A 24693-nucleotide genomic window follows, 5' to 3' on the forward strand; every position below is an offset into this window, starting at 1 on the left:
TTTAATTATCTTTACCAAATGGGCTTAGTCCCGTCTACATATTTTACACCGCCTCAAAAAGGCAGTTGCAATGCAGATACATTGTCACTGTGAAGCTTTTTATGGAAGAAATATATTTGGAGTGTTTGCAAATCACTATCGATGGGCGACTCGCTTGGAAAAACTTTTTACCCGAGATACATTTCCGATAACTAATTGCTTACCGATAAACGATAAAATCGTTCGATAACAAATCGAAGCCCACCGTTTGGTTGCACTGCGACATCCTTCATCGTACAGGATTTTTGTGATAATTATAAACCTTTTCCCTCCAGTGCTCCAGACCATACTCTAGTCGCTCCTGCATTCCATCGAATTGACTTGTACTCTCGGAGAGCAGATGCCAAATCATTTTCGGTCAGTGCGATTGTAGCCTTTTGATATCTAACATTTCTTGAATGTTTTCTTGCACCCCCTTCCAATTGTGGTCTTTTAAATATTTGCATAAGTGTGAAAGGATTTTTGTAATGAACTGTGATTTTATGCGGCGGGTCTCAGCGTACAACATTTTATGTCGAGAATGTTTCACGCCCGAATGTAGGTTAAAGGGTAATTTTCATTTGGTTGATAGATTCATATAAACATAATGCAACGATAAGCTAAATATAATTTTTGAAAGTTCTGTGGTGAAACGATCCGATGGACGCATAAATTTCAATTCACTATAACCTTATTCTTGTAAGTTCTAAATCATGATATTTCTGTGGGAGAAGAGGTGTTGACTTAAATATGGATATAAGAAAAGGAATGCGAATGAAAGCAAAGATACCGGAAAAGATAGAGAGAAAGAAAATGGGGATATAATTATTATTAAAGTAGGCTAGAAATTAGTCGACAAGAACTATGTTTTTTGGCTCAACAAGTAAGAGTTGGTCGGTCTTTGATATGGGTACTTTCTACTATTATCTTACTACTTATTATATGTAAAAGCTGAAAATCCAGTAGACTGAATGTAGTATTGTTATATTCATATGACCAACTTGGCAAATGGCCAAAACGGCATGTAAACGGTAAGCAATGAAAAAAGATTTTTCATGGATGGGAGAAACTAATTGGATTTGAAATTAATTTTTCTTTTGAATACAAAAACAGTAGAAAGCATAAACAAAATAAATGAACATGAGGAATGTCATTTGTTTATTTTATTGACCTATATAGCAAAAATATAATAGCCGGCTAGATTCAGAGCATGGAAAGTATTTCACTGCCAATAATTAACGCAAATATTAAATAAATTACAAAGTGGCCTCACTAAATTCTGTTAGATAGTGAGTTTGCAAAACAATTCATTAAGTGTATTTAGCTAAAGGCAACTTTAGTATAAACTTAAAAACATAAATCACTTATTTAAAAAAAGTGGAGAACTTAATTAAAATTAGCTCCCAATTTTGTTAACAAAATTTTGCAAAGCATATCTGTGTGTATAAACAACTTGTTATATTTAAATAAAGATAATACAAAATCATCATTGTCTTTGTTTTGTGTTGCCATTTCTGATGATGACTAAGTCATAACGAATTCACAACAACACCAACAGACAAATAGTTTGCATTATTACATAAATTGGTGCGTAGCACGAGTTCCAATTTTGTTTAGCGGCATTTCACTTTTTTAATAGATATAAATAACATACATAGATATCTTCATTATAGTGTTTCATTTAAAAATAAAAATATAAATGTAAAGCGCGATAACCTCCGAAGAGATTTTAGGCCGAGATTCTCTTCCAAGTGATGAGTTTTCACTGAGAGCTTTTCATGGAAGAAATGCAATCGGAGTGCTTGCCAAACAATGCCGAGGGGCGACCCCGCTTAGAAAAATTGTCTTCTAATTGAAAAACTTGTTTCTAAAGGTGTGTTATCAGCGATGTATACACGAGTTATCGATTTGTTATCCAAGTGTTATACGTCTGACGATTCATCGTTTGTTATCTAAAATTTATCTATTTACTGTCGAAAATTTATCAAAATGCTATGTTATAAATAAGTTATCGATTTTTTATTTAAAATTAATCTGCTTTTCATCAAAAAGTTATTGGCTTGTTGTAGAAAACTCACTAAAATGTAATCGAAAAAATTACGATTACTGTTCGAAAAATTGTCGTTTATTTGTCGCAATGTTATCAATGTTTTCAAAAAGAAATCGATTTTTATCGAAAATTAGTCGGATTTTATCAAAAAGTTATTGGTTTGTTTAACAAAGTTATCGAAATGCAATCGATAAAATATTTTATCGAAAACTCATCGTTTATTTCACAAATGTTTTTAGTTTTAATATCGAAAAGTTATCAATTTCTTAACAGATTTTTAGAAATTTGTTATCGATGACTACTCGGTTACCGACAGAACTTCAAAACCTGAAAACACATCTATAACCAGTGCGCTAAGAAACCGATAAGAAACCAATAAGAAGCTGAAGACTTGGCGAAAAGAAATCGATAAGCAACCTATAACTCCACGATAATAAACCGATTATAAGACGAAATTTTGTTGGTATTGATTGTTACCGTTAAGAAGCTGAAGACATTCTTCCCAAAAAATTCAAAAATATTTCGTTCTGATAAAGTCCTCTAAGCAAGCTCTATCAACCTTCTATATATATTCAGATTTTTAGGTATCCAAAAAATTTCACTTGAAATCGAGACACTCTTATATGCGTACTTACCTACAGACATATAAATACGTAAATTGTTACTTTCAGTTTCGTTTCTGCAAGTTTTATGGGAGGAGTAGTTTTGGTCAGATAACATATTTAATTTGGAACTGTCACAAATTTTGCGCACCCGGAGAAATTTCGTTAACATAATTTCATAATCACAGCTTATAAAAATTAGTAAGCACCTCCAAAATTGCGCAAAAATATATATCTGCTTATCCGCAAAATAGATAAATTTTATAAATTTGCCTTAATATTTGTTGTTTTTGAGCTGATTACTGTCATCTTTCATAGCTCTCATTTGTGGCCTATTGCTTATTATGGTATCAAAATATCATAATAGCCGCCTTTTGGTAAGCAAAAAATTCATCGCGATTTATTGGGTTAAGTTATTTAACTAAATACACTTTTTAAGCAAATATTTGTAAAAAGCAATTTTTGATTTCTTTTGCTCTACTTTCACTTGTGAGTTGCTAACAATATGAAGTATACTATAGGAGTGCGTTCTCTGAAATATTTCATAGTTGAATAAAATTATGCAATGAATATGGGTAAGCAAGTAGCGTTGATAAACAGTGGATTTAGGAGATATCTACATATATTCTGAATCTGCATTAAACGATGCTAGTATGGAAGTCTACGCTCTGGCGAAACCAAACTTATATACCCAGCTGTGTATATATATCACGGTTAGTAACGGTTACAGCTTTTAAAATTAAAGTGACATTTTCAAAGTTATTTTATCACAAAAGTCAACATTTAACAATTATTTTTGAGTTTTATTCAGTCAGAAATAAAAGTTAAATGTTAATTTTATTATAAAAGTAAAAAATAACTAAGTTTACTTTTATTATAAAAGGCAGAATTAACATTCAAGAAAACAGTCAAAATTAATGGTTAAGATTTTACTTTTACTACAAAAGTAAAAACTGGCTTTTGTATTTCGATGTTAAGTATTTGAAAGCCCTGTGAGGGGTCAGAGCTGGCGCTAGTACTGGCTTTAAATGCAATAGTTCTGCGCTAACTCGGAGCAAGTGCAATTCGCTGCACTGTTTCCTTAAAACAGACATTCCCCAGCTTGATGTGGATGAAGACTATTAAAGAAACCGAGTTAAAAAAGAAGAAGAAGAAAAATTGCTAACTGCAAGCCTGCAATTAGATTATATTGTTTTACATTTTTTCCATATCTTTCTAAGACGGGTTAAATAACTAAGCAGTTCTGGCTACGTATCTGTAGTATGGGGGAATTACAAACATACTTTTATATCATTGTAACGTCCCTGCTCACGCTTCGTAACTTGTGCACAAAAATTTAGCCAAAGTAAAGATAAGAATATCTCCAATATTCTGTTCTTTTCCAAAAGTTAAATATATTCGCTCTCAACTCGTTGAAGCCTTCCGGTTGTTGTTGTTGCTGGAGCGATAAGAAGCCTTGAGATCATTTTCGTAAGTCAACTTTAATGTTTATCAGTCCAACAAAAATACTTTTAGTGAATCAAATTTTATGAATCCTTAATGCTTTAATTGTATGAACACATTTATTTGAAGCAATTTTTAATTTATTTAATAATTTGGGGAAAACTTAGACAACGTGACATCAGGACGTACAAGGCGAAAGCTGTTTCAGTATATCTTGTAAATCTATTCAAATCCTTTTCTCCCGGGAGTGGGATTTGAACCCGCACTCCTACGATGGTTGAAGTGTTACAAACGCATTCAGCGATTTCTTGCCTAAGTTATTGTAAACCTTATCCCAATTGTTTTCTTTGCATATTTTCTTTATTCATAGTCCATAATTCGTAGGGCATAATATGGTAAAGCTATGCGTTGGTAAGGCGGTTTTAAAACAAACTTGGTGTTGTCCGTCCTGATGTCACGTTGTTTAAGTTTTTCCCAAATTATTAAATAAATCAAATTTTAGTTTTTTATATAAGAGCCATTTGGCCGGTGGTGTTTAAGTGAATAACTAAGTTTTCCTTTATCCTCGTACTCGTTTCGGTACATTTTTTACCTTCCTCAGGGAGAGATCTGTTTTTATTAATAACATAAAACAATTATTTGCAAAATAAATATTTTACACAACATTGAGGATTTCAATAAAGAAAAACTTAGTTTTTCACTTAAACACAACCGGCCGAATAGCTCTTATATAAAATAACCCAAACATAATAAACATTGGCCCATCAAACAATTGAATCAAATTTTAGTTGACAAGGCAGATTGTCTACTAAGTTCAAATGAGAAAACGGCCTTTAGATTCACCATTTTGTTTGTTATATCTCAAGATAACACAATACAACAAGACCACACGAATAGCCAATAACAGATCACATTGGCTAAAAATTCTTATATTGCAGCACCTCGATAAATTTTTCATTTGCACTCAAACTGGGTGACGATTTGTAAAAAATATGGAAGAGTTACAACTTCGATATCTTTAAATATGTTGCTCCCTGTAAAACGCCTCAGGCTTATTACTCACAATTCAGCTCTCCACGGTAGGTATTTCCATACATTTAGTACCCCACAACTGAAAATGCTGAATAAATGTTTAGCAACATTTCGCAGAAAAACGTAGCAGCTTCTTTGTGACTTCAGAAAAAATGTTAAAAAGTGATAGACGAAGAAAAGTTAGAATTTTAGCGCTTAGATATTAAGGGGCATATTGTGAATAACGCAACGACTCGTATTTTCTCATGTAAGTCAGAATTTGTATGACATAAAAGCATTCGTTTAATTCAGTGAGTGGCAGAAAACCTGACCGCCTTTTTAAAATTTTTGGTATTATATAGTGGTGAATGTGAATGCCAGTGACTGTAATGCAAATTGTCACGGCGTCATACATTATCAGGCCCTGAATGGTGCTTATTTAATATGCAGCCTTGGGAATAATACTATTTTTTCTATTTCCTTTTTATAGACAAATACACATTTTACGAGGAATATCACTGTAGCGTTACTGCTAATCACATTTGCAGGTTGTTTTCGTTCTGAAGTAGAGGGTGCAAAAATAATAAATCCGGCAATAAATGCTACTGTAATTTATACAAATGCGAGCATAGCAACTAATGATTCACCGGTAGCAGTAAAAGTTATTATAATACCCACAACAAAACCAAATACAACATCCATTGGTGCCATCGCTGAAACAAAAGAAAATATAAAAGATGATAGGATTGAAAATATAAACAAAAATGCAGCTGCTGTAAATGAAGATGACGGTGACGAGGATGATGATGATGACGATGACTATGATAATTATGAGAATAAAACGAAAAGTGAAACAGCCTTGGAAGCAGCTGATAAAGATGATGACACATCTTCAGCATTTAGCGTTTGGGGTGTAGTACGTAGTATGTGGAATTGGCTAAGAGATGATATAAGTGAAAGTATCTTTGGAGGTGATGATGACATCAGTGCAGCAGGTGGTGTGACAAGAGCACTCGCGCGGCAAATGCGTAGCATAGCGAATGTGGCAAAATCGGCTGTGGGTGCGTATGTGGATAATTTAACAATTAAAAGCCTCTCATCCCTATTTAATTACTTAAAGAGCTTAGAAACGGCATACAATTTTAATAAATTGCTTGTAATTTAAATTAATTCAGCACCACCTTAACTATAAATTAGCTGCACACTTACACGTATTTCTGTTTAACGTTAATATGTGTGATGATCAGCTACCATAAATGATGTGTGAAAATAGACCTATGGGTGATTACTCAACAACAAAAACCAACAGTAGCTAGTGTAACAGCAATTAGTTATCACTCATCTTTTACCCTTTTCCATGATTATTTGGTACAACATTCAGGCGGACAGAAAGAGGTGCCTTAGAAATATCTGTTGTCTATATGTTGGGTGTTACATACATACATAATTAAAGTTACATGCAGTATTGAATGAGCTCATCTGCTTGTTGAGTGCTTGTTATTGTTGCCATTCATCAAGTGTGTATTTCAAGGTGCATGGAAGCTTTTCAATTAATTCGTTTTGGTTATTGACTGCTCGAAGGGTTTTGTTGGAGTTCAAGCTTAAGAAAGTTAATTTGAAAAATTGTTTACCAATTGAGTTATTATTTATAGATGCGGATATTCACTTTTGTGCTACTTTTGAGACTTAGGTTTTTCTATTCATTTAAACTTAACTCTAATGAAGGCTTTGAAATGAAACGATACTTTTTTAACAAATGAGTGGTTTTTAACCACAGGATGACAAGGGACCTTTGTCAAATTTTGAAAAATCTTGAAGTGTTACAGTTTTGGTACCTTAAAAAATAAAAAAAAAATTGGGCTCTGTACAAACATTAAAATTTTTGGCCACAGAAGTGAAAACGGAGAATAAATGTTTAGAAACATATTGCATCTATATGGTGCATCATCCTGATGCCTTCGAAAAAATGTTAAAAAGTTTTAAAGGTTGAAACAATATACATAGTTTTATTGTGTGAAATGATACTCATTTTATATAAGGATTTAATTTTGTAGGAATCGAATTCCGGAGAACAAATTGTGACCGGCTTAACCCTTAAAAGTAAACTAGATAATCTGGACTATGTGCTTGCTTAGTGAATTTTATCTGTAAGATGTCATTTTTCAGAAAAATACTTAACCATAGCTGTCTCCTTAGGAAGGTCTGCCGCTGGTTGGCTATCATTAACACTAACTGCACTCAACAGGGCTACATACCGAAGTATTGGAAAAAGATCAAGTTTACGCTCACCGTTTTTCCTAAACACGTTGATATAGATATGTAATGGATCAAGATTCCTTTGGGAGAAAATAGCTCAGGACTCGATTATAACGCAAATAGAGGGGTGCTCAGATCGCAAAGAATTTGACCTTGGTGAACCGTTGTCAGAGGTAAATTCCGTGATAGCCTGCACTAAATTTTATTATTCTACTGGAAATCAGTTACTAGATGGGCTGAGTAATGTGGACTGGCAATCAACTCAGGAAATATGGAGCTGGTTCTTTTAAAGACGAGATACAAGCATGGGGGAATGGATTGGTTAACTGGTTCACGAATGGGTCGAAGTTAGGTGAGAAGGCTTTAATAGGGGTTTTCTGTCAAGAGCTCGATTTAAGCCACAAGTTGAAGTTGCCCGTTCACTGCGGAGGTTGTCAAAATCGATCACTTTTTTTGAGAAATGTTTACAGTTTTTGAATTCGTAAATTTTTGGAACTGGTAACTATTTGGGAACCGTTCACTTTTGGGAACCGTTCTTTTTTTTGACCCCAGTTACTTTTATGGAATCCGTTATTTTTCTAAAAGGGTTACTTTCTTCGGAACCTGTGGACAATTCGATGAACAAATTTGTGAAGCATAAGGGGAGTAATGCTATCAATTCCAATTTGTTTAGAAGGAAAGGAACTGTGACAGCCAGTGAAATGTGTATTAATGACGTTGTCAAGTGGTTGCATCCCTGCCGCCTCCGCTTTTCCGAATAAGTAGTAGGTTAGGGTTTAATATGTATGATGTGTCCCAGTCTTCAGAACTCACCTGTGGTTGAGTAACAGTTGGACGGAAATATTCTTTTATGGTTTCTTGAGAGAAAACTTGTATGGTTCTGAATCTATGGTTATGCAACTCTCAGTAATATTGATATTTTTAAATATATTCTTCAACTTCCTGGGCTACTCGGTCCATATAGGAATTTTTTATTTAAGAACACAAACCAGTGCCAATTTGTTATTGAACACAGTAAGAGTTTGATCCGTTTTGCGAATGCCGACGATGAAGTACTTTTTGTTTTTGGTAGATTGAATTGTAAGTAACAAGTAAGTAAGGTTCATGTGAAGAAAAGACCAGCAGTGATCTGGTAGAAAGGTTATATCAGAAACTTTGTAGTTTTCTAGTTTTAACTCGCTTCCCATTCACAAGCTGTAGTATCGAGCTCCGTAAAGCTCTTAAACTTCACAAACCTTTTTAATTTTAATCTTCCATCAAAGTATCTGTTAGTTTTACAAAATGTAAGCAAAACAGCAAGTCAAAAAGCTTTCGTTACTAAAGGGCGACCTAACGGCGGCAGGCGTGTTGTGATGGTAGCGTGCTCCGCCTACCCAACCGAAGATCGTGGGTTCACGCCCCGAGCAAAGCAACATCAAAATTTTAGAAACAAAGTTTTTAAATTAGAAGAAAATAATTCAAAGTGGGTTCGCCCCCCGGAAGTGTTTGGCAAGCACTCCGTGTGTATTTCTGCCATCAGAGCTCTCAGTGAAAAATCATCTGCCTTGCAGGTGCCGTTCGGAATCGGCATAAAACAGGTAGGTCCCGTCCCGCCAATTTGTATGAAAAATTAAAAGGAGCAACACGCAATTTGAAAGAGAAGCTCGGCCTAAAATCTCTTCGCAGGTTATCGCGCCTTTCATTTATTTTTTTTTTTATTTTTTTAATTCCAACTCTGCATATAACTAAAGAAATCAAAAGAAACAAGTAAGGAAGGCTAAGTTCGGGTGTAACCGAACATTACATACTCAGCTGAGAGCTTTGGAGACAAAGTAAGGGAAAATAACCATTTAGCAAAATGAACCTAGGGTAACCCTGGAATGTGTTTGTATGACATGTGTATCAAATGAAATGTGTTAATGATTATTTAAAACGTAGTGGGCCTTAGTTCTATAGGTGGACGCCTTTTCGAGATATCGCCATAAAGGTGGACCAGGGGTGACTCTAGAATATGTTTGTACGATATGGGTGTCAAACTAAAAGTATTAATGAGGGTTTTAAAAGGGAGTATCCCTTAGTTGTATATGTGAAGGCGTTTTCGAGATATCGACCAAAATGTGGACCAGAGTGACCCAGAACATCTTCTGTCGGGTACCGCTAATTTATTTATATATTATATACCACGAAAAGTATTCCCTCCAAGATTGCTAGGGCTTTTGATTTCGCCCTGCAGAACTTTTTCATTTTCTTCTGCTTAATATGGTAGGTGTCGCACCCATTTTCCAAAGTTTTTTCTAAAGTTATATTTTGCGTCAATAAATCAATCCAATTACCATGTTTCATCTCTTTTTCATATTTGGTACAGAATTATGGCATTTTTTCATTTTTCGAAATTTTCGATATCGGAAAAGTGGGCATGGTCATAGTTGGATTTCGTCCATATTTAATACCAAGATAAAGTGACTTAAAATAAGTACGTGAACCAAGTTGAGTAAAGATATGTCGATTTTTTTTCAAGTTTTCGTTTTAACGGCCGAGCGGAAGGACAGACGGTCGACTGTGTATAAAAACTGGGCGTGGCTTCAACCGATTTCGCCCATTTTCACAGTTATCGTCATAGAATCTATGTCTCTACCAAATTTCACTAGGATTGGTAAATTTTTGTTCGACTTATGGCATTAAAAGTATTCTAGACGAATTAAATGAGAAAGGGCGGAGTTACGTCCATTTTGAAATTTTCTTTTATCTTTGTATTTTGTTGCACCTTATCATTACAGGAGTCGAATGTTGACATAATTTACTTTTATTCTGTAAAGATATTAAATTTTTTGTTAAAATTTGACTTAAAAAAAAATTTTTTTTTAAAAGTGGGCGCGTTCGTCATCCGATTTCGCTAATTTTTATTTAGCACACATATAGTAATAGGAGTCATGTGCCTACCAAATTTCGTCATGATATCTTCAACGAATTACAGCTTGCAAAACTTTAAATTACCTTCTTTTAAAAGTGGGCGATGCCACGCCCATTGTATTTAATTTTTCTAATTTTCTATTTTGCGTCATAAGGTCAACACACCTACCAAGTTTCATCGCTTTATCCGTCTTTGGTAATGTATTATCGCACTTTTTAGGTTTTTCGAAATTTTCGATACCGAAAAAGTGGGCGTGGTTGTAGTCCGATTTCGTTCATTTTAAATAGCGATCTGTGATGAGCACCCAGGAACCTACATATCAAATTTTATCAAGATACCTCAAAATTTACTCAAGTTATCGTGTTTACAGACGCACGGACACACGGACGGACGGACATGGCTAAATGAATTTCTTTTTTCACCCAGATCATTTTGATATATAGAAGTCTATATCTATCTCGATTAGTTTATGCCGTTACGGATTACCGTTATGCGAACAAAGGTAATATACTCTGTGAGCTCTGCTCAGCTGAGTATAAAATATTGCATGTAAATTTGCGAGGTCGCACAGTTTGCGCGTCATTTCGAATTCGAATGAACTACCTGAAGGACTGCAAATTTTGATAAAAAAATTTTTATATATATATTTTAGAAGCATTCCACTCCGCTAACGTCATGTATTGGAAACCAGCATATGTGTGATTTTTTTTCTAAACACAATATTGCGTCCTAATTTTTCGTGTGATGTGAACGTGACTCTTTACAAATTCCTTTCATTTTCATCACGGGGCTTAAGCCTATGAAAAAGGCTACATTGCAAATAACAACCATTTTACTTAAATTGTAAGCCACTTTCAATAACTAAAACACATTTTTTGAAAGTTATTTATGCAAGGCAAACAGCGAATTCGCGCATGCGTGCGCAAAAAAAAATTTATCATTTTGAATGATATAGCGATTTCTTTCATTAAAAGGCGTTCATTTTTTTCAAAACATAGGGCAAGGTTTCGTTTTTTAACACATTAAATCTCTTGACTTTGAGACCAGTATTTATTGAAATTTACGTACTTTAAGTCTGTTTACTTTGTGCAAACCCAAACGCGTTTGTATGTAAGAAGACAAATTTGCAAAATCATTAAAGAGTACCCATGACGATAATTGCTGCGTCAGCGTCAGTTACTTATAATAAGAAGGGTGAGTTGAGCTTCCCTTTCATTATTTTGTTTAAACAAAAGTGTAACAGCGGTGAGCAGTGAAGCTTTTCAATGGGTGTTTTTGTTATATTGTAAAAATATACTGAGTTACGTACTTTCTTTCTATTTGGCTGTTTTAAACATAATCGGATGATACTTAACAAAGTAATGCCTTAGTGCCACGTGCTGACAATTTGCTAAAACTATTCATGTATGAATAGATATCTAAATTCAGTGAAATTTATAGTTATGGGAATCATGTTGATTACACTTGTGTTTTGGCGAAGTTACTGAAAATCAGGTTATCATCAATTATCACTTTCCGTTTCATTAACACAGCATCACTAATAATTATATCATTTTTTATAAGTATTATAAGAGTATGAGCAAGTATAAATGAGTATGCTTGAACGCATAAATGTTTCAGAAATCTTTCCTTTGCTAAAACCGAAACTTTTACACTGAAGCTTAAATCAATTTGGTACAGGTACGTATTTACATAAATATTTGTATCAAGTATTCAACACTACTTTTTCATTTTGTAAAATGTTTACCAATGGAAACTAAATTGTTTCCATGACTTTTTTTTTGCAACTATTTTCAGCACTGATTCAATTCATGTGTACATCATCAATATTCGCTCGCTGTTGCATGAGAAAATTTTCAATTAAATTTCATTTGTTGCTTCTGTTAAGGGGATATGAAAAATATTGTTAATACTAAAATAAAAGTCGTACAGCTAGGAAATTATTCGGTTAGATTTCACCACAAACTATAAACACTTTTCCAGCATAATTTATCAATAATTGGTTTGTTACCCAAACGCATCACGTCATGCAATTGTAATTGTATCATGTGATCTTGCAGAAATGATAGTAACATCACTTGATTTTACATCAATAATAATTGCATCACGTGATATTTCGATGTTGATATAATTTTAATTATTATCTACAAAAAAAGGAAGCTGTCAGAATATGAAATGCAAAAAAAAAAAAAACTTTGTTGTTGCAGGTGGTTACATCTTAATACGCACTCAAATTCTAAAGCATGCAATAATTTGTTATATCATATTATACCCATAGCGAAGAGAAGTTAAAGAATGTCTTTTAATATAACTGCATTTGAACAATTTGATTTAAAATAACTAAGGTTGTATGCTAGGTTTTTCAGCTACTACAAATCTTGATCAGTAACCGTTCTGTGTGTTACATATTAACTATTCTGTTAGCCGTGGCCTTATAGTTAGAGAACGAAACGCATTTACCTAGTCCATAGAAAATGGTTTGGATCAAAATTTCATTTGTATAATTGATTGTTTAATGATTTATCTAGACCTATTGCGTATCATTTAAAATACTTGCGAAAACAAATAATTGCATTTGTTCTAGCATACAGTGTTTCTTTCGTTCCCTAACAATAGTTATTAAAGAACGAGTCGTTATGTAACACGCAGAACATAGAACAATTAACTGAGATTTGTGATATTAAAAAATTGCTTTAAAATAAATTAATTTGTGTATGCCATTAGATCAAATAAGGTAGCATCATTTTACATTCTTTGGCTTCTTTTCTTCATTTATATTGTAACGAATTTACTGCAATTCCTCTTATTTGCAACCTTTTACTAACGTTCGAATCACTAAACTGTTGAATAAATAACTCCAATATTCTATAATGCAAAATGGTCTTTATTAGACTACTTTCAAAATAAACCTTATATTGCTCGACAGATAGCGTGCTTAAATCAAACTGATTGTCGTGCCAGTAGAGACTGGTGCTGATTTGTGTACTCTTCGATTTCTTCGTTCCATACTTCTAGGCGTTTCCAGAATTTACTTAGTTACTGCTATAAAATTATAACTACAGATGCACGTGTATAGCTTCTCATATGCGCGTGTATATGTGAGTAACACTTCCACAGATAATTGCCTACATTTGGGAGCATCTCAGATAAGATATATGAATGGGTTTGTGCGGCTCTTCTCCGCTACGTGTACGTACATATGTGTAGACATAATGATTGATTCGTTTATGCAGATACAAGTGACTGCCTGCTTTATTGTTGTTGTGGCTTCATTTACTTAGCATCAGACTAGTGATGTGAGTATCACTTATTGTCACTAAAATTCGTCACACTGCCCTCCACCTGAGTCTGATCGACCCGATCAGACAAATCTCTCGATATGACCGCTGCTAGGCTCTCCAAATGAACCACCCTTTTATTTCGTGGTTTCCCAATTGTTTGTATGCGGTAGATGACATCACTGATCCTCTTAACAACTCTGTACGGACCTTCCCAACTGCACCAAAATTTGGATGGAACACCATTCCCCCGGTGAGGGTTGTATAGCAGTACGAAATCTCCCTCAAAGAAACCTTCCGAATTATTGTCCTTTTTGTACCTGTGTTTCATCCTACTACTCACTACCCTGGGCCTTTCCTTCAAACTCTGTTCTTTGGCCAATGAACTACTTCGCAGTGCTTGCGCTTGACGGATTGGCATCGCATAATCAGTATCGTTCCCACGTTTCACAACAGTAGTGCGCATTCTTTCTGGGAAATTCGTCCCTTCGTTTTTGTGCGCCCATTTGGTTTTGTCAATGCTAGTGTTTCTCTCGCATGTACTTTTGATGTCGCTTTATTTGGCCCATTCGATCCATCAACCTTTGCCTTTAACTTTCGTGGTCTTTGTCGAGTCTTCTCCACCAGTACTCGATTACTACTGAACCCTTTCTCAAAACTGAAGTTAAGTGGTGTATCCTGGTTCTTATAACGCATAATCCTTCTCTGCATGTCGATCCTGATGTCATGATGAACTAAGAAATCCACTCCCAATATGACTGCATGAACGATTTCTGCCACAACGAACTTGTGTAGAACCATGACCCCCAATTAAGACTTCACATACCACTTCTCCCTGGACTTGGTTATACATGCCAGTAATCGTACGAAATCTTGCTGCAGGCAATGGCTCTACTCTCCTGTTGACCAAATCAGATCAGATCAAGGAATGAGATGCGCCCGTATCGACAGTTAGTACACGTTCTTTGCCATCCACATTTCCTCTGACGGTAAGACTACCCGATTTCCTTCCAATTTGCGATACAGATATCACAGGACATTAAACAGCTGAAGCTAGCTCTCGATTTATACATCTGGCACGCTCTTGCTCATCTCCTCCCGCTTTGCGTTTATGGCCACCCAAGTTGGTAATACCAGGACCCGTGCTGCAATGACGTGCAATGTGACCTGGGTTGCTGCACTTAAAACATTTCATAACTCCAGCATTTTTCTGTTGTGACCCCTTCAGTGCTTCCAAAATTGTGCCTCCCAAGTCTGGCCTTTCCACTTCCGCGCGATGAGTATGCCATTTATGAAGCCCTGAATTTTTACCCATTCAGTGTATTCCACGGATGCGTCCGCATTTGCAAGATGAGCCAACCTTTCAATATCTAAAGCAAACTCCTGCTAAGTCTCGTAAGATATTTGGTAGCGATTTTGCAATTCTATTTGGTAGATTTGTTTCCTGTGTTCGCTTACGTAACGTGTGTCGACAGCGGCCATTAGTGCTTCATAACTGTTCGGTTCGTACTCTGGTATAGTCTGTAAGATTTAAGCTGCAGGCTCTTTCAATGCCACGAACAATGCAGCAACATCATCTTCCGCATTCCAGTCGTTCACTGCTCACGTCTTCTCAAATTGTAGCTTAAAGACCTGGAAAGGAACAAAACCGTCAAAGGAAGGTTCCTTTACTCGCTGAAATTGCAGGGCGATTTATTTGCAACTCCTGTATACGACTTCTCAAAGCTTCTATCTATGCATCAAATTTGTCCTCGACCTGTAAAATTTTTGTATCCTGTGCTTCCAGCTTTGATGTTACCCTTGCTTCCTGTGCTTCTAACTGCGAAGACATTTGTACCACTTGCAATTATAAGCGCTCCTCTTGTGCTTCCATCTTGGATGTAATTTGTGCGACATTTCTGAAATTCGCGCTTCTTGTGATTCCATCTTGGATTTTATGCGTGTCTTTTGCGATTCCAGTTGGGATACCATATATGTTTTCTGTTCTTCCAGTTGAGTTTCCATCTTGGATGTTACTATCGAAGTATGTGCAGATATTGCAGCCAATATCACGATCAAGTCTGTGCTGGTAACAGCCTGCGATGTTTCGATTTTTCTTCAATTTTTGTCTCGTCCCCATCAGGATGAAAGACATCATCCTCCACATTAATTCCTTCCGACTCTATAGCGTATCGTAGCCGTGCTTGAAGTTCGATCTTATTGCCGGTTGTATTCAATCCACGGGCTTCCAGCTCCTTTTTCAGTCGCTGGATCCTTAATTCACTTAACTTACCCCGTCTGCTAGCTCTGGTACTAGTACTAAACAAGCGTTACCAGCTAGTTATGCTGATGCTGCCAAGACAAAGTCAAATAATGTGCAGATTGATTGTAATGATGGGAATGGCGCTAACCTAAGCAGAGTCCCCGGGTCTAAACCGAAAGTAAAGAGTTCTCGGATAAATCTACATAAGCCATTAGCTTTTGCTGTGAGTAATAATATAGAACTAGGTGTTGCCGCTAAGCTTAAATGGTTGCATGTCTCATCTTTCCAGCCGAGTGTAACTGAAGAAGATATTGTGAGCTACGTTTCGAAGTATGCTGGCATAAACAAGATTTATTTGAAATGCGATAAACTTGTAAGAAAAGGTACTGAGTTGTCTGACCTTAGGAAAATTACTTTCAAACTGGGCGTAACTGAATCATTTTATTATAAAGTAGTTGATGTGAGTATCTGGCCTATCAATGTAATTATACGACCATTCCAGTTTTTTCAAAGGAGTGGTTCAGCGCAACAGGTTCCGTAAAACCACAAGCCTATGACAGGCCTCTTAGTATTTATTATGAAAATTCATCGGGGCTTAGAACTAAATCTAAGAAACTTTATGAATTCACTTCAGATCTAAACTATGATGCTCTAGTTTTTGTGGAAACCGGGCTTAATAGTGAATTTTATGACTCCGAATTTTTTGATCCTAACCTCTACAATGTCTATCGCAAAGACCGAGACTCGATAAAAACTGGCGCTACTCGGGGTGGTGGTATTTTAATCGCCGTTCAAAGGAAATATGGTTCGTCACTTATATCGCTGCAGAATGAAGACTCACTGTTGGATCAACTATGTGTTTGCATATATGGCTCTTTGCCTCTCTTTGTATGTACCTCATACATTCCGCCAGGAAGTGAAGATCATGTGTTCATGGCGCATGTAGATAATATTGTAGATTTAGTATCTAAGAGACATGAGAATAATATTTGTATTTTAGGTGATTTCAACTTAGGGAATGTAGGCTGAGCAGCCGTGGATGATAGTTTAGTCTTGTATCCGAAAAACGATAATAGTTTTTCTGAAACATATGTCGTTGATAACTTATTGAACGCGAATCTTGCCCAGGTAAACATCTTTATTAATAACTTGTCTAGGACGTTGGATTTAATTTTTATTAGTGATAACATGACCTTTTCACTCTCCGAATGTCTTGATCCTCTCTCTTGCCCTGGCTTACATCATGTTCCACTAGTTTTGGAATTAGAATTTTATGAGTTTAAAAAAATTCGATTAGATATGAACTCAGGAAACTATAATTTTAGAAACTGTGATTTTGATGCTATCAACGCCAAATTAAGCATAATTGATTGGGATAATATATTCTCTGGTGTTGGTGTCAGTGAGTGCTTTGATATTTTCAAAGGTAAAATCAACCAAATTTATAGTAGTTTGATCCCTCGAATGCGGAAAAATTGCCATAAAATTCCTTGGTATACGAAGGAGTTAAAAAACTTAAGAATTTACGAAACAAATTCTTTAAAAAGTACAAATTGTCTAACTCGCCTGCTTTTAAGGAAAAATATGTATATTATTCAAAGCAATTTAAATCCCTAATAAATCGGCCTATTAAGAAATATGTTGAGAAATTTGAATGTGACATTAAGTCGAATCCGAAATCTTTCTGGCGCTACGTTAGAGCTAAAAAGTCATGCTCTAGCATCCCATCTCATGTTTTTTATAATGAAACCTCTGCATACTCTCTTACTGATGCCGTCAATGTTTTTGCAAATTTCTTTAGCTCAAATTTTGTTTCTGATACTGTTTTGCCTGATGTGGTTGAGCATACTGGTGGTAATACTCAAATAAAGTTTGGTGAACTTCCCATATCACTTGATGATGTTATTCGGGGAATTTCGGTGTTAAAGTCCTCAAAACAATCTGATGCGGATGGACTGTGTTCACTTTTGCTAAAAAAATACTGTTTCAATTGCTTATCCGATTTTATTAATTTTGAATAAATCTCTAAAGCGCGGAGATTTTATTAATGCCTGGAAAGTAACTTCCATTACTCCTATTTTCAAGAGTGGCAATAAGAACAATATTGTCAACTACCGCCCAATATCAAAACTTTCTACAATATCGAAACTTTTCGAGATTATAATTAATTATATATAGATATAATAGATATAATTTGCGGTAAAAAGTATTATTTCACCCAACCAGCATGGTTTTATATCCGGTAGGTCGACCGTGACTAATCTTGCTGTTTTTACTGAATATTGTCTCTCTGTTTTTAATAATAGAGCACAAGGAGATACCATCTACACTGATTTTTCTAAGGATTTCGATAAAGTTAGCCATAAGCTACTACTTTTAAAACATGCTGATCTGGGATTTCACTCTAATATTCTATTATGGGTGAAGTCTTACCTGGCGGATCGGAGTTGTACTGTTGTGGTCGATGGTGTCAGTTATCGTTCTTTTATCGCGACCTCTGGTGTTCCTCAAGGAATTGTCCTAGGACCTCTCCTATTCGTAATTTTTATTAATGACATACGTCATTGTTTCATTTACTCGAATTTTTTGTTGTACGCAGATGATTTGAAAATGTTTACATCAGATACAAATCAGGCAGATTCCCTACGGCTGCAGTCAGATTTTGACAGAGTAATAGATTGGTGTAATAGGAGGAATTGCTTACATTTAAATATTAATAAGTGCTTTCACATCTCATTTTCAAAATCCCGTAATGGTATTAACACCTCGTATCACATCGGTGTTTCTGTTTTGAAAACTGTTGATGAAATATCAGATCTTGGAGTTGTCTTTGATGTTAAATTTCTATTTCAGATTCAACTTAACTGTGTTATTGCTCAGTCATATTCAATGCTTGCGTTCATTCGCCGCATTAGCTCGGACTTCCATGATCCATATACGTTAAAGCTACTATATACATCGCTTGTACGGTCTAAGCTGGAATATGCTTTCTTCGTTTGGAGGCCATACCACGCTTGTCATATACAGCGACTTGAAATGATCCAGAAAAAATTTTAGCGTTTTGGGCTCCGATCATTACGTTTTCAGGAGCCTTTACCATCTTACTACTCTAGATGTCTACTTATAAGACTGAAGCCCCTGGATAGTAGAAGATCTATTCTAGCGCTGATATTTATTTATGATTTGATAGGGGGCACGATTGACTCACCGTTTCTTTTGGAGCGTATTCGCTTCAATATACCATTTAGAACACTTCGAAATCATGATATATTTTTACTGGATAGAGCCAGAACGACATATGTCGCTAATTCGCCTTTTGCTAGCACATTGAAGGAATTCAATCTTTTTACTAATGCCAGGGAAATTGATATTTCAGTAAATAAATCAAAGTTTAAATTTATACTAAATGATTTGATATGGTAGATAATATCTAAGCTAATAATTTGTAAATAGTCTGTAAGGATATTTCAATTTGTCCTAGATTTGCTTTGAAATAAATAAATAAATAAACTTCGCCATGTCCTTGTTGTGCTCTGCAATTCTGGAATTTATTCCAAAAATTCTTCTTCGGACACCAATTGTAACGAATTTACTGCAAATCCTTTTATTTGCAAACTTTTACTAACGTTCGAATCACCAAACTGTTGATAAATAACTCCAATATTCGATAATGCAAAATGGTCTTTATTAGACTACTTTCAAAATAACACTTCTATTGCTCGACAGACAGCGTGCTTAAATCAAACTGATTGTCGTGCCTCTACTGTTGCTGCTTTTTATACTCTTCGATATCCTCGTTCCATACTTCTAGGTGTTTTCAGAATTTACTTAGTTACTGCTATAAAATTATAACTACAGATGCACGTGGATAGCTTCTCATATGCGCGTGTATATGTGAGTGACCGATAATTGACTTTTGAGAGCATCTCAGATAAGATATATGAATGTGTTTGTGCGTATCTTCTCCGCTGCGTGTACGTACATATGCGTAGACATAATGATTGATTCGTTTATGTAGATACAAGTGACTGCCTGCTTTATTGTTGTTGTGGCTTCATTTACTTAGCATCAGACTAGTGATGTGAGTATCACTTAGTGTCACTAATATTCGTCACAATATTATGTGATATTATTGCGTGTTGAAATATTTGAATGCATACGACGCTCTCATCACCAGAAAAAGTGTAAAAAGATTAACCCTCGCTGGGAAAGCGAGTTGGATTCCCACTCTCAGGCAAAAATGCTTTGAAGGCATTTACAAGGTATAATTGAAAAATTTGTGGCCCCCTCCGTTTTGATGTTGCGTTGTTCCAATCTTCCCAAATTATTTAATAAAATTGAGATATAAATTTTGTTTGCAATAGAAATATATAGTCCAATTTTCTGGCTTTTGTATAAGCTATTTTCCCTTTCTTGTTGAGAATTTTGTGAAATCATATCGATATCGAAACACAGGTGATGCAACTATCATTACTGCAATATCACATGATGTAATTATCCTTACTGTGAGATCACAGGATTCAATTATCGCTGCATAGCGTGATGTGCTTCGACAACAAACTTTGACGCCCTAAATAGCTTTACAGTGTTTATATACTGTGAGTCTGAGTCAAGAGTTTGCTTCGATGAGTTGGTGAAAATATTTAAGTACCGACACCGACATGACTATGGCATGACTTTTGAAAATTAAAATTAGTTTGATATTGCGTGGAGTAAACAATTACATAGATGACTCACGCATCTTCTCTGTGGCGTCATATCAAATCTCTTAATTAGAAAAGTTACTAAACAAAAAGTGATGATAAGCTTCAAGATTTATGAGGTTACCATCACATCATATGATTCAGTCTCTTAGGATATGCATTGATATCATTTGGAGACATTAATGGAAAATATTTCAGTTATTCATTAATATTTCAAAACCATCGTGTTTTAAAGCGTTATTAATGCATGCCTTTATGCCTAACGATGCAGATTGCACCAGTACTCGGAAAAGGAAATGCCAATCTGCAGTTTTTTTTATACTCAACTGAGCAGAGCTCACAGAGTATATTAATTTTGTTCTCATAACGGTACCCCGTAACGGCATAAACTAATCGAGATAGATATATATAACCACACCCACTTTTTCGATATCGAAAATTTCCAAAAACCGAAAAAGTGCGATAATTCATTACCAAAGCCGGATCAAGCGATGAAACTCGGTAGGTGGGTTGACCTTATGACGAAGAATGGAAAATTAGTAAAGTTTTGGACAATGGGCGTGGCACCGCCCACTTTTAAAAGAAGGTAATTTAAAAGTTTTGCAAGCTGTAATTTGGCAGCTGAGTATGTAATGTTCGGTTACACCCGAACTTAGCCTTCCTTACTTGTTTTACTTTATCATAGTTTCTCCAATATTTCTCATTCACCTGCTTGGCAACGATAGTTTTTAGCTGCTTTATATGCCATATAATGAATTTGCGCCCTGTAAATTAGCATTGAGAATTTAAGTGGGTTTTCCGCTTTTATAAGAAATACGGCATATTTTTGTTGGCTGCTCTATATTGGCCTACGGAATGAGCTAGGTCCTCTTGGCGAGGCTCATTTACGGGCTATACGAGATCGTAGTCAATTCAATAATCCTTTTTTCATTATCTTCATATATGATATGCGCCCTCTAACTTCTGGAATTCAGCATTTTTATCAACTTCGATTTATCACACCCAAGAAAGACTATTGTTTGCCGACAATTAATCGTTGTGCAAGTTTAAACACCTTCATTCAGTCGATAAATGAGTGAAATGATAGACCCACTGGGGCAGTGATTCCTAAGATAATTTGATATTCAAGCCGAAATAAAAGTCTCTAGTGCGACTATGCGATCCAGTGTAGCCTGACATGGCTTGGCCTAGTTTGCGCTTGCACGAAATTATATCAATGTTATCTATACTCCAAGACGTAGCAATAGCTCAGCACTTTATCGTAAATACCTTGGCATGAACGGCTATAGTTGAAGCGAACGTAGTGAGTTATAGGGACTTCGGAGTTTTCATAGTCCCCTATTGTTTTGTTTTGAACACATGGGCGTCGATTCAGCAAACACGGGAAAGTCAAATCCCATTCTAGAGAAACGTAATATACTGAACGGTGTAGTAAAAGGCAATTTATATAACCATTCAATGCAACTTTAGTCATCCATTTAATGCTTGGAGTGGAGTGAAAGGATTTCGCCCTCGGTTTTCCGTAGGCCTTATATAAAGCTGGCATTAGTCGAATTCGAAAATGCGTCGTCGCAACCAAGTGATTCTATTAGTCAGTGGAGTATCAAAAGGAACCTTCATGTAGTTTAACTTATCCTAATGTACATTTTTCATATCTCAGTTAATATCCAGTAAAGTTTTAGAGACAATGAAATACGAAATGTATAAAAATTACCACTTCAAAAAAAAAAAAAAAAAACTGTAAATGAAATACATACACTTCTACAACTTTTGTCCTTTCATTTCAGAAAGTCGTACGTTTGGAAAAATTCGTCGCCTGCAAATGGCTTTAGTTCCGCTCATCTTTAAATTTGGTGTATTAACTGCTATGGTAGCTTTCCTCATAATGTTAGGCATGAAGACATTATTTCTCGTCAAATTACTTGTACTAATGAATGCTGCTGCCATATTAGCAAAATTTATTACATTAAAATCTGGTTTTATTGGACATGAGGAACATCATGCACCCGCTTGGAATTATCAATCGTGGGCACCACCTGCGGGAGGTGGCTGGGTCGCCACAGCACCGGCAGCACCAATACAGATACCATCCAAGGAAATACATTTACATATACATGGTGGAAAAGTGCAGGATTATGGTGCGGATGGACATGGAGTTGTAAGTACCGGTCACGGTTGGGTGAGTCGCAGTGATCCATATGCTGCTTATGCATCAGCACAAGAAAATGATGTAAATAATGAGCTAAATGATCTGGGTCCAATTGGTATGTTGCCAACGAGATATCCGCCTAATCATAGTTAAATACGAATTGTGAGCATACATTGAAATAGTCACTGCATCAGGGTTTTCCTTCGTATTTTTAAGTGTTAAAATAAAGTTTAGTTTAATTTGATGTACGTTTTTGAGTGCACTGATAATGGTTTTGTAAATATTTTTCATTATTATATATGGTATCATAATTAGCCTATGTTGTACATAATTCAGTTAGAAGAACATATTCAAATAAAGTACAAATTTGAGTCCTTTGTATTATTTTTTAAGTTTTTTTATTCTTATAGAGACAAATACAAGTATACTAAATATTTAAGACACGAACTTGGATATTGAATGTACCGGTTTTGTATAGACTCCTTCTTCGAATATGCCATATGGGTTCCGCTGGAAAATCACCAAAGGTGGGTGTGATTGCGCTGAAAGCAAAAAGTCAACGCACTTGCGTATTAACAACCAAATCTTCTTCGTAATCTGAACTTTGAAGTTGTAAAACACTTTATTTACCTCAGAACCAGTATTAACTACTTTGTGGTAAAAGGCAATCTAGCAGAACAGTCCTCTAGAGGTATGCAGAAAACAAGTTCCACAAGCCACGTATTTAAGTCGTCCTACTATATAACGCAGAGGAACGGGAATATCACATGAGGCGGTTTTGCGATTGTTGGAATAAAAAGTTGGTGTCGAAGATGACCGAATAATATTTACGATGAGCTGTGTGTAGATTGTAACATATGTATTTTAATAAATTAAGACCCAGCTCCGCGTTGGCTAAGGCATGTGGTGCGAATTAACGTAGTTACTTCTTATAAGAGAAAAGCTCCTCCTCCGTTTGAAGTGCCAATTGCAGAGCAGTAAATGTTGTGGACATATAGACGGAATGTTTCCATTGTGTTACCAAAAGTTGTATGAGGACGAAATGGGAAAACCTTAATTAAGTAGGAGGACAGTCCATTGTGTTACCAAAATTTGTATGAGGACCAAATGGGAAAACCTTAATTAAGTAGGAGGACTTACTTACTTTACTGACGCTTAACCGTTTAAGCAGTTACGGATGTCTAACAACGCATGCCAGTCGCTTCTTTTCTTCGCCAGCTGGCGCCAATTGGTCACAGTACGAGGACTTGTATTGTAAAATAACCCCGTCCCCTTGGTAAATGCCAGAAGTTGTCTAGGACCTAGCTTCAGTTATGCATCGAGGTCTGGTAAATCTATAGTCCTTTGTAGCTAGGGGCTTTCTTTCTTCAGCCCGAACTTCTATACTGATGTTACTAACAGGGCCAAATTTATAAGCATTCGACCACGGAAGGAAGTATTCAGTTCGTGCGCCTATCATAAGCGTTAAGTATTTTCTCTTTAGAGATATGTGAATCTTTAGATTTCTAATATCGCAAGAGGTGCACATGATATTAGAAATTTAGCAGCCACGTGTTTTTTCCGCGCCTTTACTGCTTGATTGATCACATGCACCGCTTATATCTTTTTGATTTCTTCCAAATGAATTAGTGTTTCTCGCTTGGATTAATCGGAAAGTGAGCTATATAAGATCTCTGGAAATCTTCCATTGATGGTACCGATTTGTGTGACCACCAAACTAGTTTAATTGGTTGATTGCCAAATAAATATTTAAATTTTTGTTATTGATATTAGAGAAAAATTTGAAGTTTACAAACGGCGATGGTTACTAGGACATGTTTCTGAATTTCACTTCTTCATCAGCTAGCTTTTCGGGAGCTGAGCGTTGAACTCGAATCTGCAACATTCATATCAGTGCAAAGGCAGATGCCTTTAGCTGTTAATCCATATGAATGTCCCGTTTTTCACTGTACAATTATTCTCTAAGAGTTGTCTTTTTGTTTCTATTCCTTTTGATCACCATGTGAGCTCGCTAATTAAATACATATGATCATACTGATAGTAACAGCGGA

General features: G+C 35.6%; 2 protein-coding genes across 2 annotated transcripts in view; one reads left to right on the forward strand and one right to left on the reverse strand.

Annotated features, from left to right (window-relative positions):
* LOC137233566 (uncharacterized) overlaps positions 1-23015 on the forward strand; it is a gene marked incomplete at its 5' end in the record, with an annotated part of 35646 nt that extends 12631 nt beyond the window's left edge. The window contains 2 exons of the mRNA XM_067756662.1: positions 5673-6185; positions 22281-23015. Coding sequence (XP_067612763.1) covers positions 5673-6185; positions 22281-22795 — 1028 coding nt within the window. The remainder of the gene's footprint in view (positions 1-5672; positions 6186-22280) is intronic.
* LOC137233568 (uncharacterized) overlaps positions 1-24693 on the reverse strand; it is a 258492-nt gene that overhangs the window by 41176 nt on the left and 192623 nt on the right. The gene's annotated exons all lie outside the window — the stretch shown is intronic.

This window comes from Eurosta solidaginis, chromosome 5, assembly GCF_040869045.1.
Source record: "Eurosta solidaginis isolate ZX-2024a chromosome 5, ASM4086904v1, whole genome shotgun sequence".
Lineage (NCBI taxonomy): Eukaryota > Metazoa > Arthropoda > Insecta > Diptera > Tephritidae > Eurosta > Eurosta solidaginis.